This window comes from Stenella coeruleoalba (assembly GCF_951394435.1).
Source record: "Stenella coeruleoalba genome assembly, chromosome: 7".
Classification (NCBI taxonomy): Eukaryota; Metazoa; Chordata; class Mammalia; order Artiodactyla; family Delphinidae; genus Stenella; species Stenella coeruleoalba.
In genome coordinates this window covers 92,505,836-92,526,723 of record NC_137153.1, presented here as the reverse complement: position 1 = coordinate 92,526,723, position 20,888 = coordinate 92,505,836, and the positions used below count along the sequence as shown (strand labels likewise).

The 20,888-nt window shown below is 40.0% G+C and overlaps 1 protein-coding gene across 1 annotated transcript in view; it reads left to right on the top strand.

Moving 5' to 3' along the window:
* Positions 1-20,888, top strand: part of GRIN3A (glutamate ionotropic receptor NMDA type subunit 3A) — a gene marked incomplete at both ends in the record, with an annotated part of 149,437 nt that overhangs the window by 106,341 nt on the left and 22,208 nt on the right. Inside the window, one exon of the mRNA XM_079926617.1 lies at positions 8,470-8,621. Within this exon, the coding sequence (XP_079782743.1) occupies positions 8,470-8,621 (152 nt within the window). The remainder of the gene's footprint in view (positions 1-8,469; positions 8,622-20,888) is intronic.

Here is a 20,888-nt window from a genome sequence, read left to right as displayed (position 1 = left end):
ATGGTCCTTAAATAAATGTTTCCACTAGTTTAAAAATAAGTAGAAAAAAATCAACGTTTGTGGTTTAGTAACCTCTAAGAGTCCTAAAAAAAACCTTGTTTGGGACCTTGAGTTTGTCTTTCTTCCCACTGGCAGCAAATTTTTGCTTTCAATTTGGTCAACCAATCAATCAAACTTCAGGACCAAAGAAAGACTGCTTTGTCAGTAGCTCCTTGCATCCTGGACAACAGTTGATATATGGAGCTGGTAGTTTGAACCAGCAAATTTCACATCTCCCAGTTCCCAGCTTCCCTCCTCTGACAGTACATGCTGGTTCCCAAAACAAGCCATACTCACTTGTCAGAAAGCACTTTGACTTGAAACAATCCCACGGGGGTGCCCAAGTTCTATTTCCAGAAAACTATACTTTCCTATATGTAAATTAGTATATCGAGACTATTCAGATTCCAATTCCCCAACCACAGTTGGTCCCTGTCTCCCCTAAACACAACAGCAAATTTTTTACTTCAGTCTTCGTTTTTGTGATGAATGAGAATGTAACAGCTGATGCTGTTTCTTCAAGCCTTCTCCTAAGAGAAATCAATCCCCTCTCCAGGCAAAGCTACCTCCACCTGAACCAGGAATTGAACTCAGGAAGAGAGAGATTTAGTGGTAGGGATCTTCTATTAAGATGACAGTCTGACACAAGAGAGAGGAGATATGGGGATATATGTATACGTATAGCTGATTCACTATGTTATAAAGCAGAAACTAATACACCATTGTAAAGCAATTATACTCCAATAAAGATGTTTAAAAAAACATTACCATCGACCCAGCAATCCCACTACTGGGCATATACCCTGAGAAAACCATAATTCAAAAAGAGTCATGTGGGCTTCCCTGGTGGCACAGTGGTTGAGAGTCCGCCTGCCGATGCAGGGGACACGGGTTCGTGCCCCAGTCCGGGAAGATCCCACATGCCGCGGAGTGGCTGGGCCCATGAGCCATGGCCGCTGAGCCTGCGCATCCGGAACCTGTGCTCCGCAGTGGGAGAGGCCACAACAGTGAGAGGCCCACATTATCGCAAAAAAAAAACCCCAAAAAAACAAACAAAAAAAATGAGTCATGTACCAAAATGTTCATTGCAGCTCTATTTACAATAGCCAGGACATGGAAGCAACCTAAGTGTCCATCAACAGATAAAGAAGATGTGGCACATATATACAATGGAATATTACTCAGCCATAAAAAGAAACGAAATTGAGTTATTTGTAGTGAGGTGGTTGGACCTAGAGTCTGTCATACAGAGTGAAGTAAGTCAGAAAGAGAAAAACAAATACCGTATGCTAACACATATATATGGAATCTAAAAAAAAAAAAAGGTCATGAAGAACCTAGGAGTAAGATGGGAATAAAGACACAGACCTACTAGAGAATGGACTTGAGGATATGGGGAGGGGTAGGGTAAGCTGTGACAAAAGTGAGAGAGTGGCATGGACATATATACACTACCAAACATAAAACAGATAGCTAGTGGGGAGCAGCCGCATAGCACAGGGAGATCAGCTCTGTGCTTTGTGACCACCTAGAGGGGTGGGATAGGGAGGGTGGGGGGGAGGGAGATGCAAGAGGGAAGAGATATGGGAATATATGTATATGTATAACTGATTCACTTTGTTATAAAGCAGAAACTAACACACCATTGTAAAGCAATTATACTCCAATAAAGATGTTAAAAAAAAAAAAAGGATGACAGTCTGATGTAGCAGGCCACAAAAAGAAAAGCCAAAGAAGAACTAGAAAACCAAAGAACATTCATTATATAACCTCATTTTGATGTAACAATGGGAAAATTCCCATTTTTTGTGGCATCTAGGGATATGGAAGAGATGTTACTTTTTTTTTTCTGTCCTAGATGCACTGGGTAATTGAGGTCCCTTTTGCCAATAGCAGCTGTTAACAATGAATTATTTGTAGTGGGCAAAAGAATGAAGGACTCTAGTTTCCACCTTTGTCTTAGGGGCCAACTCTATCTTGTCAAAAGGCAGTGGTGAGATGGCTTGTTTGCCTCTGCTAGACCCCAGTGCCAGATGCCACACAATTAAATCCCCACTGGTTTCCTGTTTACATTTCCATCTGTGCTCCTGAGACTTGGTGTCTTGCAGTTCCCATCATCTCCAGATACCACATTGTTTTCAAAGGGGACAAATACAAAATGGTGCAAGGAAGTGCTCTCTCTGCAAGAGAGCAGAGAGACTACAGATTTGAATACAGAGAATGGTCTCATCATTGTTGGCTTATTCTAAAAAAACCATTGCAGGTTTATTCTGGGTGAGGTGCAAATCAGAAATTTTAATTCAATACTGCCTCTGTGAACAAGTTTACAACCTAAAAGCAGAACTTTGTAAAACACAAAGGGAGGACACGTATATTAAAAACAACATGATAGAGATACTAGTAAAAGTCTTGATTGCTGCTTTTAACAAAAAAGTTAATCTCATAGATTTTTATGGAATATTTCTCTCTTCATGAAATTTTTAAAAAATATTATATGCTTTCCTTTAGCAACATTTAGAATTTGTGAACTTATGAAAATGTGGACTTTATTATTAATTAATTAGACTTCATAGGCATAAATATATCATAAAAGCAATTTATGAACAATTTTTACCCATTTAGCTTACAGGAATGTTTCATATGTCTATCTGTATCCTGTCATAGGACCTAGTATAATGCAAAGCATATAACAGTTATGTAATAAATGATGTATTACGTATTATATAATCATTAGGTTGTATTTGAAATAAGTACCTAATTCACTTATTGTAGGTAATCAAAAGCACCCTGAAGGTCTGCATACACTTTCCAAAATGCTTAAATGACTTTGGGAACTTAGGAAAGAAAACGGAGTCCATTGATTCCTTCATGCTGAATATACATTCGCTCTCTGTAGTAACGACATTATATCAACTCGGTGTGACTACTGAATACCCCTCCCAACTTCACCATCCTGCATTTATTTAAGGCTTAAAGGTCAAGTGGGACAAATGAAAGATAATAGTCCACACTGAGTTTGAAACCTTTTTGTAAGTCTTCAGTGCAGCAAACCAAAACTATTAAGAATTCAAGAGCATGTGGAAAGTCTCTGGTCATATTAAAAACCATACACCAGGGACAAGAAGACATATTGTGTGCTCTGGAAAAAAAGAAAGTGTTGAGATAAATGAATACATGTCCCAAATTTATGCATTGGAGTTAGCTGACAGTAAAGGTCAAATGAGAAGAAAGAGTAATGGAACTGCACAGTACTGATTTGTGACCTTTCTGCTGAAGACTCTGCGTGTTTTTGAGTTTGTTCTGTTACTTGCTTTCCACTAATTATTTAATACAGTGTTTGGAGCACTAGCTCTGGAGTCTGAGTACTTGGGTTAGAATAGAGTTTCTGTTACTAACTGTGCTACACTGGGCAAGTCACTTAATCTGTTCTTTAGCTTCTTCATCTGCATAATGGGTTTGTGAATAGTACATCTATGACAGAGTTGTCGTGAAGAGTAAGTAAAATAATGTATGTTAAGCATGTACAAGCACACAGTAAGTGCCCAATAAATTATTATTATTATTCATTATATTGAATTAATAGATTGAGACCAAGTCATTATAAATTATCCTAGGATAGATAGCGTTCGTATATCTCAGCTTCTCACACATACTTCTCTCTCCACTTTGATGTGCTGGGGGTAAGGGAAACCCATTTTTAAAGTCTCCTTTAAGGTTAGGACTATTCCAATATGTTCTCAACCATTGCCCAGCAGTAGCTAAATACGGTATTCCAAGGCCAGACCGTAAAACGAAATTAATTTTTCTTCCTGAAGTCTTTTTAACCCTATCTAAGATCTTATTTTAAAAATATCTATTTTCCAACCACATTTCAGGAAGATTTTTGAAATCTATGAATTTCTAACTATACATTTGCTAGCCAAAATATATTTCCACCACTCTTAGCTGAGTAAAGCTGATTTACCCATGGGGAAAAGATCAGAATTCTATTCTGAAAATTGTTCTCTTGGGCTATTAAGCTGCATCCAATTTCAAGGGTGCCTGAAGCCTTCATCTCTAGGGTTGAAGGATTCCATTTTGCTTCATCTATCAATCACAAAATAGTCAACCTCGTCTTTATTGCAAAGCCACGTTTCTAATGATAATGAAAGCAACTCAGGCTGCTAAGTTGAGTCAGCAATTTAAAAATAAGAATTCTTTGACCAATGAACACAATCAAATTTGAAAAGCAGCTGATAAAGAGGACAAAAATGGTTTTACTATTTTATGTTTCTGAATAAAATTGATTTTTATGTCTTTTAACACGTACCTCTTCTAATTGCCACATAACTTTGTTTTTCTGTTTCTCCCCTTGTTCCATGTGCATAGTTTGTTTTAGTTAGATAATAATAATAATAATTTATGCCAATAATTATTAAAATATCAAGATTTAATATATGCATTAACATAGAAAATTTTAAAGAACAGGAATCTATTTTTAGTGGTCAATTACAAATTAACCTTGACATGATGGAATGGAGTGATTTAATATTTATTATCTCCTATGTAGCAATTTTTTATAAATGTCTCTGCAACTTCAACATAGCTTTTTCCCTATGGCAATTTTTATACTTTTGTTGTAGTGCCAAAATTCTATTCTTAGAATATTTAAATTTATCGTAAATATTAATTTCCAATTTAAACTTTCTTATCATGCATTTTGGTCTCATCTATCCAAAATACCACTATCAAGAATCACTCCAAGATGCCTTCTCTCATCCTTTCATCTGGTAGCAAACTCTCTCCTCATAACAACCGTTTTCTTCATCCTCTTCATTGCATCTTTGTCATTATATTTTATGTTTATTGAATTTATGACTCACCTCTCTTTTCTTCTCAAGCAAAGTTCTATAACATCCTACCATGCTGTGTAGTTATTTATGTATGCCTCATCTCCCCCGTGCCACCATGAGCTTCATATGGATAGACTTCGTGTCTAATTTAACTTGGTAAATTCCATAGCACTTGGCAGAGTGTCTGGGACAGAATAGCATTCAACCCCTATCTGTGGAATTAATGAATAGATGAATGCAATAAATGCTTATCAAATGAAAACAATTCTGCCATGATTACAGTAACCTGTGCTGGAATTACTGGCTTTAAGGGGATTTTTAGGAGAAACAATATAGTCAGGGAGGGTCCTTGCTAGTTAATTTCCTCATTTATGTACAATCATATACCAATTGGGGCTGTACTTACACTATATTTATACAACTTATTGAAAAGTTTATGACAAAATCTGCCCGTGAATAATATATATTTGTGTCTGTTGAATTCAAACCACCAGTTTAGATGATTGTAGTTTTTTACTGCATTGCCTGGTTTAGGGAGATTATATCAATATGATTGTAGTGATAGGGCCTGTTTGAAGGGGAGGAATAGGTCAAGTACTCCTTTGCCTTGGTCACATGCTATAGTGGATACAGTGGAGGGAGCATTGGTTTTAGACTCAAACAGACCTAATTTCAAATGCTAGCTTTGCCATCTATGAGCTGTGTGAACTTCGGCTGTATATTTATTCAATCTTTAAGTTTCTATTCTGCATGGGTTCACATAGGGGTTAGACACATGTGAAATGGTATCTGGCACACAGAAGGGCTCAGTATGTTCTAGTTCTCATTATTAGAATCCCAGAGTGATTTAACTGACCTACATGCCACACTCCAGTATGCAATCTTAGACTAGTGCATGATCTACAAAGTGGGGTAAGATAAGTAAAAAGTTTATTATAGAGCAGTACTTGGTGTATAGTAAGCCCTCTGTAAGTACTAGGAATTGTTGTTGTTGAAAATTATTGCCTCCAGGGGAAAATATATAAAATATTCAGCAAACCTGGCCTAATGATCCTGACCATCAACCCATACCCACCAGATAGTTCCAAGATCTTCTACTATTTGTTTGCATAAGTCCCAGTTCTTCTCCCTCAAGCTGGTACAAGCTGGGATGTCTCAGTTGTAATGAAATAATCATTATGCAGTGCATTGTTTAATATCTGTCTCCCTAAGAGAGTGTACACTCCGTGACAGCAGGGACCATATTTACCTTGCTCACTGCTAAATCCCAACCACTTAACACAGTGCCTATTCACTCATAAATATTCGTTGAATGGATGAATGAGTGAATGAATAAATGTGTGAATTAGTCAGTGAATATTATCATACACATGACTAGTATTGTGCCTGACATGTAAATAGGTACTGAATGAAAATCTGTGCAACTGAATTTGTCAATAGCATTCATTATAATAAAAGTTTCTAAAGAAAATCGGTTACTTCCTTATAGTTACCCATTACTTTAAAAAAATATTATTTCATGGTAGAATCAGCAGAAGAACAGACTGCCTGTGTAAAGTCTTTTATTGTCAGTCTTGCCTTTCAAACCAAAACTACTAGGCACAAAATAGGCACTCAAACTAGCTCTTTGAATGGAAAATTCTAATAATGCTCTTGACACTGTAATCATTTCCTTGACTTGCCATTGTTAAGGAACAAACAAAATTACCAGGGGGAGAAAAACATATAGCTCTTTAAAATGCAAAAATTTTTTCTGTATTACTTATTTCCTCTCTTTTATTAGTTATACACAAATCTCAAGCCCTATATTTTTTAAAAAAGGATTTGTGTACCTGTAATTTAAAAAAAGAACAAAAACTAATGTCCTTGGAAATAAATTGTAAGATGGAATCATTATAGCAAGTATTTGTTTCCATGAAGTATCTTTGGATTCTTGACAGCCTTTTGGTCTTTATATGTGAAAAAAGGAGCTAGCTATAGTTTCAGTTTGTCTTCCTCAGTCATCTTGAGGGCAATACATCTTTTTTCAACTATGCTATCCAATAGCTACAGACAAAATGTAGGTAATTAGCTCTTTCACGTGGCTCTTCAAAGAGATTAACAGTTTGGAAAGCAAGTAAAGCCCCATACTAAGTAAGGATACAGAGTCCAAGCTAATTAATAAAACTCTGACAACAATTACATCTTCTTTATGCTCCTCCTTCATCCTTTCCCCTTCCTCTCTTGCCTTGAATAACCATTGTCACAGATATTTGGTTTATCAATTCCTTGATTTTTTTCTGAATATACTTTTATCAAATACATATGAATTCTTAAAAATACAGTGTTTTGTTTTGAATGTTTTTACATTTACACAATGGATTCAGGCTATAATCTTCTGGGATTGATCTTTTTCATTCAGTGTTGCTAAGAGTCATCCATATTATTCCATGTTATTCTAGTTCATATGTTTCACACTATACAATATTCCATTGTGTAAACATTCCATGATTTATTTACCCATTCTCTTGTCAACATTTGGGTTGTTTCCAATTTTTGCTATTATGAACAATGCCTCTAAGAACATTCTTGTACATATGTCTTGGTGTGGTTATGGAGGAGTTCTTTAGGAATGTATTTAAAGTTGCTTGTCTTAGAGCTTATAAATCTTCAACTATACAAAGTAATAGCAAACGGTTTTCCAAAGTGGGTACATCAATTTTCATTCCCACAAGCAACGAGTAAGTGATCTTATTGATCTACATTTGTACCAACACTTGGTTTTATCAGACTCCCTTTTTTTGACAAGTTTTTGTTGATGTTTTAGTACTTATGCTATATTGTACATTCACATGGTCTCATTCTATTATTGAAAAATAAAAGTAAAAAAGTGTCATGCATGACCAGTGATAAGAGTATTTCATAAACCAGGGATTGTAATTCATCTAATTGTGTGTATTTAAGGTCCAGGGGAGGGGTTCTGGGAGAAGTAGATAGGGAATCCTAGCCCTGGTAAAGACCTCAAAGATGGCTTCAAAAGAATATCTTGAAGGGAAGGGCAGAAAGCCTTGGAATACAATGTGCCCCAGTACACAGTACACAGCTCATTCCTCTCCTTTCCAGACTCATCTCTTTTACTCAGAGAGGTAGCAGATACAAGGTAATCATACCTTGGACATTTTTTTAACATCTTTTTTGGAGTATAATTACTTTACAATGGTGTATTAGTTTCTGCTGTATCATAAAATGACTCAGCTATACGTATATATATCCCCATATCCCCTCCCTCTTGCGTCTCCCAACCACGCTCCCTATCTCACCCCTCTAGGTGGTCCCTAAGCACTGAGTTGATCTCCCTGTGCTATGTGGCTGCTTCCCACTAGCTATCTATTTTACGTTTGGTAGTGTATATGTGTCCATGCCACCCTCTCACTTCGTCCCAGCTTACCCTTCCCCCTTCCCATATACCTTGGACATTCTTGAGTCCTTTGAAGGAAAGATGGTGAAAGCTCACTATGCCCTTGTTACCAGGCCTGACAGCAATATCACGCAAGCGTGGTGGCAACATCTCAGGAACCTCTCAGGTGAAACACTCATCTGAGATTATATTTTCTCCTAGGATACGGCATTGGTCTCCCTCCCAACTCTCCTTTGACCTCCAATATATCCGAGCTAATCAGTCAATACAAGTCACATGGGTTTATGGATGTGCTACATGAGAAGTGGTACAAGGTGGTTCCCTGTGGCAAGAGAAGTTTCGCTGTCACTGAGGTAAGGGAAAAACTGCTGATAATGTTGATGCTTTGTACAGATTTACCTTGAAAAATATGAGGAAATGCTGTCATATGTGGCCAATAATCCAGGCTATTACATCTCCTAAGACTCACCATGGTATTTAGATTACTCCTAATTTCACTTGAAGGATGGCTATTCAATAGGAATTTTCCGTAAGACAGATTTGTCTTGGATTTAACTGTGATGCTATTTTGATGAGTAAATGTCTGAATTTCTATTTTTTGCCTATATGTTATATCCACAAGTGCAGAAGAAATGCTGTTCTGCATTACAGTAATAGTATCTGAGATTGACATTAACAGTGTTTGGTTTAACTGTTAATTGCTGGTCACAATGTGGACTTCAAAATATTCCCAGGATCTAACTTCCCAGTGGTCCAGTGATGAATCCCGCTTAGAGCAATAGATATTAACTTATAACTGGTAATTCTTAGATAATCCTAGATTTTTTAAACTGAAAACAACCAATTCCCTTCTTTTAGTGATGGAAAATTAATATCTAGAGATCCTGAGTGATTTGCCCAAGGCACACAAATAGTCAGAATCTACATCTTTTTATTGCAATGCTCTGCCTTTATGATGTAATTAGAAGGAAACCTGCAAAGTGAGCCAGAAATTGGCTGATTAAGATAGGAGACTAAAAGGTGTAACAAGAGCCACAGGCTCCAGTATTTAAAAGAGAAGCCAAATAAAGCAGTATGAGGTCTGCCTGACATTTAAAAAAAAAATCTAAAGCCAACAATAATGACTCCAAATAGCCTCTCTTCGCCAACAACTTTCACATTTGTATTTCAACACCAACTCTTCTTCTGGGCTCCAGAACCATATATCTACCTTCCTATTTGACATTTCCACTTGAATATCTTACAGGCATCTGACATTTAACTTGTCAGAACTGAACCCTGCTCTTCTCTCCTAAATCTGCTTTTCTCTCTGTGCATCACATCTTGGATAATGGCACCTCTGTCCATCGAGTATCTCATTCCAGAAACTGGCAGGGATCCTTAATGCCTCCCACATCTCACCTTCTGCATCCATCAACAAGCCATATCTTTTCCTCTACAAAATATGTCTCAAATATGCCCATTGTCATCTCCACTGTCATCACTCTAGTCCAAGCCATCATCCCTCACCTGGACCACTGCAAAAGTCTCCTAACTGGTCTCTCTGTTTTCATGCCTGCCGTTCTCCAATTTGTTTTCCATGTGGCAGATCACTCTCCTACTTAGAAGCCTGCGATGGCTTCCCATGTTAATTAGGGAACAATCTGAAATGCTGAACATGGCCTGCAATGCCCTGAGGGACTTGACCCTGCCTATTTCTTCAGCCTCATCTCATGCAACTTTCCTCCTGGCTCATTACACCCCACCACAATGGTCATTCCAGATGGAGATACACCAGTGGCTTTCCTGCCTTGAGGTCTTGGCACATGCTGTTGCATCCTCCTTCCCAGATACTCTTCCTCTTCCCACCCCCCCGACATTTACCTAGCTAATGCCTTCTCATTATAAACTCCCAGCTGAAATCTCCCTTCTTCAGAGCCTGCCCATAGTCCCTGATGCAACCTGAATCATATCTCCCTTTATAATCTCATATTATATCTTATTTAGAAGATGGTCATTGAGCAAAGATTTAAAGGAAGCAAAGAGGAAAATAAGAAATTAGGGAACTAGCATGCTCTGTTTCTTATCACATGACAAAAACTGTGTTAGGGTCATTAACTCATTGGTTCTCACTACAACCCTGTAAGGCAAGCATTTTTATATTTTTTTGGAGATATTTGCATGGCTTTTCCTAAAAGAAATAAAATTGGGCTTACACTGGTCAGCTGAATTAATTCAGCCAAGAAAATAAACAAACCAATTGCTTAAACTGTGCAAAGAAAGCAACAATCATTTCATGTGTCCTACCATTTGTTGTGACCATGGTTAACTCCAGCCAAAATCTCCAAGTGATTCAAAGTTGACAGCAAGACATTAGACAAGGCGAAGGGAGCCTCCTCGTCATGCCCCCAAAGCCAGCAATACAGAATAACTGGCACCTCCCTGATCACAAGCATACCTCTAGGCTGTGCCATTTCAGAGGACCATCAGACCAAGACATCAGCTGGATGGACTGACTCCCAGGGCAAGACTCTGAGGGTGCAGGGCTCTTCAGCTTCAGAACCTAACTCCACCTGGGCACATACAGGGGAACATACTTTTGGAGACTAACAAGCACTAACATAAATCTATTGATTCTAGTGTGAAAATATCTAACAGAAAGCATGATAAATTTGAAGACATACATTTCTGGACTTGCATCCTGGCTCTACCAATTAACAACTGAGTGACTTAACTGCTCTTAAGTCTGAATTTCTTCATCCATGAATGGATATGATAAAACCTGCCTTGTCATTTTGTTCTGAGAATAAGAGATCATTTATGGAGAGACCAAGTAAAAAACCTGACATAGTAAATAATAGAAATATTAATACTTCCTCTCCTTCCATCAGGAGAACTTCCTGGGGTTCACAGATATCTTCAGGTATCTTTCTGCAGCTTTATTTAGAAGGAAACCTTCCCAGAAATTCTCCAGTAGATTTCCTCATATTCATTGGTCAAAATTACATCATCTGTCCATGTCTAAAGCCAATCAGTGGTGAGGGGAATGAGATCACCATGACAGATTAGCCAGTCATGACTCATCCTCCAGAACTTATTAGCTGCTCCAGGGGCAGCTTCCCTTGAAATACATGGCCCCGTAGAGAATGGGGTTCTCTAAACGAAATGAAACGAAAGCAGGGTTCCCTTAGGAAGGAGACAGGAGAATGAATGCTAAATAGGCAACCAACCACCTCTTCTACACTCTCTCCCACCCCACCCACTTCTAGTCATCATTACAATGAGGTATTTGGATTTAATCACATGCAAGAGCCCTCCCACCTTTGATACAGTGATTACAGTCTTTCCTTTACATCATCCTGAGATTAGAATATTTAATATATTGACAGTATAGCATAATGGTTGAAAGCATGGGCTTTGGAAACAGTTCTAGGTTTGAACGCCACCACCCGTGTGATACAAGACATGTTACTTGTCCATTCTGAGCCTCAGCTTCTGCAAATTGGGGTGATAATGTCTACTTCATAGGATTGGGGTGAAAATTAAGGCAGATAATTAATGTTTATAAAATACTCAGCCTATATCCAAATATGATAACCACGAAGTAGCTCATATCCTTAAGGATGATGAGGTTTCAACTGTTCCAGGGCTGTATGGATTTATCAGTAATTTCAAACAAAACCAAATTAAGTGTGGACAAAAAAGAAGGCAGATTTTGAAAAACAAACAAATAATCAGCAAAAGCCACAAACTGTTCAGATGATATGTGCAAAACACACCACATATTTTTTCAACCATGGTTTTTAACGGGACAATTCAGGGGAGAGGCATTTGGGAAATTCTGGTTGTAGTGAGCTGGAAGCAACTGGATAAGAGGCTGATATCAGGATCAAGTTATGGTTGTTAAGACAACCCTGGCCCCATTTTCCAGGTCAGCTGAATTTGGAAGGGGGCAAGAGGTAGGAATGAGGAGAATGGAAGAGAGGTGTACCCTTAATTGGAACTTCAGAGACAAAAATAAAAATTATGATAACATCCATGTGTGTGTAGAGCTGGTGCCACCCCCAGCTTCAGGGAATGTTAAGAACATGTATGGAGCACTTCTCAGCAATGGTGGCCTGCACTACTGCATATTCTGGTCTGTGCAGTAACAATCTGCTTTGCAATGTTGCTCACCTGTGTGCATTTAAACGGAGTGCATATCCTTGTGCACTGACCGGCATGTTTGTCTTGAACAACCTAAGACAGAATTTCAGGATGTCACCCTCACAGAACCTAAAGATACAATGTAATTAAATGAAACCCATCTTCAGCTCATTGGCTGAGCTTAGTCTCCTCTGTAAAGGCCCTGTGCCTGCTGGATTTTCTATCATTCAGTCCATGAGTCTCTACCTGCTGTTTGGGTGGGGGGTTTAGCTTTCTCCCAGAAAAGGTCAGAAGAAGGAAGCATGCTTGTCAGTACTTTGCTTGCCATCCCTTTTGCCTCAAATGTCATACGTTGCTGGGCTATTAGTGTGAAGAAAGTAGGACTCGATTTGAAATCAGAGAAGCCATATTTGAAGCCTGCCTCTACCATCCACATGACTTGGGAAAAATCACTAACCCACCTCAGTCTCAGCTTCTTCATCTCTTCAGTAAGTTCTTGTGAAGAGTTAATAAAATGGTAGTTTAATGAACACATCCCTCCTCCTTCGTTCTCCCCAGGGGGAGGGGTGCAGAGCACAGCACAGCAGAAGCAGGTATGTTCTGGAGGGTACCTCTCCCAACAGGTGCTCTTGAGAAAGACACTCCTCTGACCTCCCATTTTCCAGGTACAGTCCTAGTCCATGTATGTTGTCACAAAGCAATTAAACAATTTCACTCTGAAAAAAATATCCTCATTTGCCTAATGAATAATACATGGTCACCTAGTAACATGACATGAAAGATGCTTTTTTCCACCTGTTTCTCACAGTTAGACATTAATACTTGGTCCCCTGTCAGAACCTTGATCTATTCACCTCCCATCTCTTGGCAACACCAGAGCTGTCTAGCTGCAATCTCTCTAGAGGATAAACTCATTTTTTTAAATTTTAGGGCTTTATCTGCTCCCAGAGTCACCTAGGATATTGCAGGTCCAATTCTGCAGGCCAGACTCCAGCAATTTTCAGAGAGGAATTTTAAACTGACCTCAGATGTTTCTTCACGATCCTCCTAGCATAGCTGTGCCTCTTCCCACAGTGGACTCGTGGATCGATTCCACAGGGGAACACATATGGCAGGCTTTAAATTGCCTTCATTTCCCTCTGACTCAGCAAAAAAAATGTAATTTTTTTTTTTTGAGTCACTGACTGAATTTAAGAGTTCCAGGGCAACAGTTTTGTGAAATCTGTTATTTACAAACCAGGAGAAGGAAGGCAGCAGATCACAGCTTAGGAAACTCCCAAAATTCTTCAAGGAATTATTAAGATATGTGATGATACCTCTTTTTGAAAGTCTCCTTTAAATACCGGGTTGAATAATGTGCCTTTTAACCAACTGGGAATAGTCAAGAAGGAAGAGGAAACAGTTTGGGCAGGGAATGGATAGCATACTCATACAGTCTAAGGAGAGTTTTCAAGAAACTCTTGGCAGAGGTATGGTTTAAGGAAACCAACAGAAATAGTGCAATCTCTCAGGGCAGGTAAAGTGAAGGAGCCATTACCACACCTTAGCTCAAAGGGAAAAATGGAGAAAGCCACTCCTAGAACCAGTACCCAGGGAGGCACAGGAGAGGGCATTCTAATAGGAGCTGCAGCCTTTGGTTAGGGACATAGCCATGCCACAGTGACCTGGCTGAGAGCCAGGAAGTAAATACCTGACCTTAGTCTCCTCTGGCCCTCCAATCTTCCACCACTGCCTTAAGCAAAGGAAGCCTGTCAATGGGGTCCATACAGGACCTCCCTAGGGCACAAAGCAGGATGGGAAGAGGTGAAAAGTGGATCTGGAAGGGCAAAAGAATGTCCAGAACAGCCCCTCATGGCAGATGAAGGTGGGGATGGGGCCAGCTGAAGGAAAGCACTGGCAGCCTGCCATCTATGAATGTGCAGCTTCTACAACTGCAGAGGTCCAACCGGCAGGGAGGGAGATCATGCCTTGCACTGATCAGGAAGAAGGGAGAAGGACAACCAGGCCACTGGAATGACCTTGGTCTTGGGAGTCACCCTTGCTCCATCATTACTGTGAGGAGGCAGTTTTATGTCCTCGGGAAAGTTACTGAATCTCTGTGAGCCTCAGTTGAGTCCATATCTTCCTGGGTTTTTACAAGGTTTTCTGCCTCTGAATCCATGGGTCTCCTTGTGTTGTCACTGCGTATTTAGGGAAACAAATACATACTAAGCAAGAAGTGGAACACCGTACTGGAGAGAGCTCTATTTCAGGAATCCAGAGACCTCGATTACATAGGGTAGGGAAAAGGAAAAGGAAATGTTGAAATAGTCTAAAAATAAATCACTAATCTTTTCAGTGTTCTTTTATTACTAAGGAAAGTGCACATTAAGAAACTGCCCCATTCCACCCATGACCTCACCTTCAACTTGACCCTCACCCCATCCCTGAACTTACTCAGTCCTTGATCTCACCCCATTCCTGGCACCTAACCCCAACCTGACCTTTAATTAATTCTTAATCTTACCCATCCTTGGCATTCCCCATTCCTGAACTCCATCCAGTAAGGGATGAGGCCATGGAACAGGGGTGGAGTGAAGATGTCTGTGAAGCTCATTATTAGGTCATTTTTTTAAGCTGAAGTGTAAATGGTCTGTTTTTAGGACCACGGTAGAGTTACAAATGCAAAAACAACCACGGTGTCAAAATACCCACATGTAAAAGGTACATCAAAACATCATGAACACAAATTACTTAACCTCTCTGAGTTTCCTCCTATGCAAAATGGAGAGAATATTTGATGATTCGCCTTGGTGTAAGGAACAGAGATAATGTACATAAAAGTGTCTGACATGTGGCAGGTGCTGAATGAATGTTAGTTACCATATTTGTCCTGACTCTGCCATGAACCAACTGAGTGACCTTCAGCACATCACTTAAGTTCTCTGAAGCCTGTTTCCTGCCCTTAAGATTGAGCCGAGCATCATGTCCAGCTTAAGAGAATGCTGTGGTTCTCAAGCAGGTGCGTTTAGAGGGATCCCAACCTAACCAGCTGAAGATCTGGATCCTGGGACACAGAGGAAGACAATGAACTGACTGGCCTCCAGTGTAAGCTCTCCATCCCTGACCACTGCCCCAGAGCACCAAAACGTGCATCTAGTGTGAAACCTATTAACATCTATTCACTGAGAAAATGGAACTTTCTCACAGCAGACCCATTCTTCCCTCTGTTAATTTTTTGCGGGAAGGAGTAATGGGTTAGTCAACTATACCCTGAATTCTGAAGAGATCACACAGTCCCATCAAGAAGCTTCAATGCCTGTCAATTTTCTTTGCAGTTTATTTTTAAAGACCCAAATGGAATGGTATGCGAGTGGGGGAGGGGGGAGTCTTAATGCAGTCCTTTTTTGCTCTTGACAACTAGGTCACATCTCAACAGCCTCCTGCACCTCTCTCATCCCTACTCCTTCCTTTTTCAATTTAAAACGTCACTGTCTGCTCTTCAACCTGATGAAAGTTATGGTGAGGCAGGGAGAGTTAATGACTGTAGATTGCTTTAAATTGAAAACCTGAGTAAGTCAAGAACCACCTTGACAGCTGAGTGCTTCCCTTGGACAAGCCTAAGTAATTAAGTTTAGTATTTAAGCCAAGCATAAGGTCAGATGGAACCTATCCAGGTAGCGCTTTCTGGAAACCTGAAGAAACACAAAGCTGTACCTATGTCCTTTTATGATGTGGAGTGGAATTGTGCATGAAGAAAGGGAGCCCAGTCTCAGAAAGGCCTCACCTTCTCTTACTCTGCTACCAGGACAAATTCACTCACTCATTCAGTCATTCATTCATTCATCTGTCAGCAAACATGTCTTGAATCCCTGTGTGCCAGCTCCAAGTCAGGTGCAGCCAATGCAGAGATGAATACAGAGCTCACAGGCAGGTAGAGACAGACTTGTGAAGAAAGCCCCTGGACCAGCGGTCCTTTCTGTCACCAGAGACCGGTTTCGTGGAAGACAGTTTTTCCACGGACTGGGGTGAGGGGGATGGTTCTGGCGATAATGTGAGCAATGGGGAGCGATGGGGAGCGGCAGATGAAGCTTCGCTGGCTCGCCTGCCGCTCACCACCTGCTATGCATCCTGGTTCCTAACAGGCCGCAGACCAGTACCAGTACCAGTCTGTGGCCTGGGGGTTGGGGACCCCTGCCCTAGACCACACCCCACAGGGGCAGCAGTAGAAGAAGAAGCAAGGTGGAACAGTGACACAGGCAAGCCCATGGTTCACTCACAGAAGAGCAAGTAGGAGTCAGAGAAGGCTTTCTGGAAGAGGAAAGCCCCTGTAGAGTGAAGAGCCCTCTGGTCAGAGCATGAGCAAGACACCAAGGCATGAAATTAAAAGCAATGCAATTTGGCCCCACCCTCCAGAGACACCGCACCAAACCACGCTGGATGCACAGGACTCCACATGCTTTTAGTGGTGCCTTCCTCAGGGATTCTAAAATTACAGGTGGCCACCTTCCCTGGCCCACTTGTTATGCAGCCACAGCTAGACCCAGGAATAAGTTATAGGTCTTTGACTTTTCCTGTGTTCTACCTTGGAGCCCACCATTATCTCCACGAGGGCAGGGACATCCTTTCTAGTATGGAAGGCAGTCTGGAATAATGGAAAGAATTTCAGTTTTGGAAGTGGACATCCTAGGGTTTGACTCCTGGCTCCATCACTGTGTCTGTGCAAGCCGTGAAACTTCTAAAACTTCACATCCTCACCCCAAAACTGGGGATAATAATAGTCTGCTTGTAAGTAATAAAATGTATTTAATGAGATAGTTTATGGAGAATACCTAGCTTAGCAAATGTTCCCCCCTCCTTCCCTGAGTATAGAGCTATGCACATAGAAGAAAAAATATTTGATAAATAATAAACACATGCAAAAAATTACTCCTGGACCCATCTCCAAAAAATCAGAAACACCTTATAATTCCAACATAAATGTTCTTTTATATTATATTACTTACATGTTCTAGAACTGAAGACTTTTGGGGGGAGGACTTGTGAAATACATGATTCTGGAATTTTCTGTTTTGCAATGGGCTAGATTAGCCAGCATGTACAGTATCATGTTATTCCTTTTGTCCAACTCAGCTTCTAGGTTGAGTGGGAAAACAGGAAGGTGGCTTATACAAACCATTAGCCTGAACTTAAAACAGATCTTTAAAGAAACAACAGTAACTACTTTCTTTAAATGTGGTCAATGGTATTTCAAAGTCCGGTGGCTGGGTGCACAAGCTGGAGACCTACAATTCTCTAGTCTTGTTTTCTCGTCACCCCATATCATCACAAAGCTAGGGCTGCTTCTCTGTTCCTCTCTGGTTACTATAAATGACAAAAGTTTTAATTCTGATACAGTGAAAACTAATTCTAGCAAGTGTCCTGCTTTACCCATGCTAATGAGCAATTAAACAGATAACATGGAATAAGGGTCTCCTCTTTTATATACCAGAGATGCTTGAGCATCCGTTATACCCATGATCGCATACTGTTAACAGTCCTTATTTTTCCCCTGGTTGAATTCAATGAACTCGTGAATATTTATGAAATATTATTTACTATGCAACTAAAAGGTGTGAACAGTGCTCAGACTGATTAGGACTATTGTGAGAGACAGTCTTCCTTCCACTTTTTTAGATTTCCATACACTGAAATCTGTGGGGGAATCACATGAAACGGGACTCCTCCCTAATTATTCCCAGTGCTAAACAATTAACTCTCCAGGCTCTGAAGAGTCCAGCTTGAAAAAAAAAAAAAAAAAAAGGAAGGAAATGTGTGAAGATCATCACCTAGTGGCTATAATGTGAAGTGTCACAAAATATCAGAAAACCATCTTTTTTATATCTCACAGATGGTATTAACCAAGTCTAAGAATATGAGAAATTGCCCCGACATTTCCTCCGAAGACACTTCCTCCCACGTGGCTGTGGGAGTTGGATAAGAAGCCAGTATCGTCAGGGGGTGCAGGGCGGGGAGCCCAGGAGCCCTTACACACACCATGTGAGCCCTTCATCACACAGTAGAGGTGGCTTCCTGCAACATCCAAGCACAGGGCTGGTCAGCCTGGGAAGCCAGTGCAGTCACATTTGGAGTCTCACCTTTGCTTCCTCCGTCTGTCCTTCTGTCCAGTAAGACACCGGGCCTAGTGTTATGGGTCTAATTGTACCCCCCAAAAAGATAGGTTTAAGTCCTAAGGAGCTAACCCCTTGATACCTCAGAATAGGGCCCGGTTTGAAAATAGGGTCATCAAAGATGAGATTAAACAGTCACACTGTAGTAGAGAGAGTCCCTAATCTAATGACTGCTGTCCCTATAGGAAGACAACTAGCATACAAAGACAGACACACAGGGAGAACACCATGTGACCACGAAGGCAGAGGGTGGATTTATGCAGCTTCAAGCCAAGGAATACCAAAGATTGCTGGCAAAGTATCAGAAACTAAGAATAAGCAAGGAAGGATTCCTCTACAGGTTTCAGAGGGAACATGGCCCTGCCAACATCCTGATTTCAAATTTCTAGTTTCCAGAACTGGGAGACAATAAATTTCTGTTGAAAGCACCATCCAATTTCTGCTACTTGTCATGGCAGCCCTAGCAAATGAATACACCTCACCTTTCACCTCTAGTGCCTCTTTCATCCTAGCTCAGGCTCTCATATTCGAGATAAACATGCATAGTTGTCATTGTTTGCTGGCCGCTCTCCCAACTGCCAGGCACTTACCCTGTTCAGCTCACCCTTAACAATGCCAGATTGATCTTTTTAGAATAAAATTCTGATTTGGTCACTCATCTGTGCTTTCCCTGTCATATGGAAAACAAGTGTCTTCAGCCAAACATTCAAAACTCCCCTTGATCTATTTCCTTCCAGCTAACCTCATATTTTGCTCAAGTATTTCAGCCGCATTAAACTAGTTGCTGGTATCTACGCCTACTCCCTTTCCTACTTCTATGATTATGGTATTTGTCACCCTTGTCTTCATCAGGATCAAACAATACTTCTTGGGGAAAAAAATCTTCCTCCATTTGTCCCCAGCAATAATTCTAGGAAGTTCTCAACAAGTTCTCAGTTCTCTGAATTCTTATAGCTCTTTGCCCTTACCTCTCTGATGACATCTTTCTTTTTCCATCTTGTGCTGTAATTAATCACAATCTCTAATGCCTCAGTTCACTCAGCAGTAGGTAAGCTTTCTGAGTAGGGACCATCTCTGAATGCCCTCAATGCTTTATATGTCAAAACATAATTGGATAAATGATGCCCTGTAAAGGAATGATTGAATAAATGTTGCCCTTTCTTCAGTGTCTAAGGCACGGTCAGATCATCTCTTCACTTCATCTAATACCATGCTCTCCCTTGACCTCCCTGTTCTGGCCACACTGGCCTTTAAGTTTGTCCTACTTGATATGCTCTTCCTGCCCCAGTGCCTCTGCACGTGGAAGTCCTTCTTCCTGGAACACGCATCCCTGCCTAAACATCCAGTTAACTTCTCCCTGAGATTTCAGCTCAATCATCACTTCCCCAATTAAAGTTCTGTTAATCTTTCTGACTGGATTAAGATTAAATTCCTATTGTGTTACTTCTCATCTCTGACACTCACCAAAGGTGCCCCTGTACATTTATGGGCATGATAATTTGGTTCATGTGCATCTTCCCTACAAACGGTAAGCTCCATGAGGACAGAGACAGCTGGGAAAGTATCTGCCTTAGGTCACTACCATATGCCTCTCATATTGCAGATGCTCAATAGATATTTGTGTAGAAAACAAATAAGTACTTAAGTATATTTGCATGTGTATATATACAAACAATCTACTAGAATTAGAATTTTCTAGACAAGTCTCCAATAGGCAATAATTGTTATATCTACCATATTTGTACCTACTATGTGCTACGCACTGAGTCTAATACTTTATGCATTTTATCTCATTTAATTCTGAAAACGATGCTATAAGTTAGCAATTGTATCCTTGTTTTACACATGAGCAAACAGTGGCTCAGACAAGTAACTCTGCCCAAGATCACGGAGTTGTTAAATAGCAAAACTATGATTGAAAAACCATATATTCCAAAGCTCATATTAAACACCATCCCAGAATTACAAAAGAAAATCAAGCATATTACTCTTGATTCTTTTGAATATACATGATAAACATAAAAGACTGAGCAAATAGTGATAACAACCTTAAAGCCATACCACTTACTAAACTGTAGACTTCTCAAGGGACTGTGTCTTGTTCACCACAGAAAATTCCATTACCTGGCAGAGGGCCTGGCACATAGTAGGTGCTCAATATATATGTGTTAAATGGATTGTTTTATTATTGAAGTAGAGTTGACTTATAACATTAGTCTCAGGTGTACAATATAGGGATTCAGTATTTTTATAGATCATACTCTGTATAAAGATATTATAAAATATTGCCCATATTTTCCCTGTGCTGTACATTACATCCTTAAATCTTACTCATTTTATACCTAG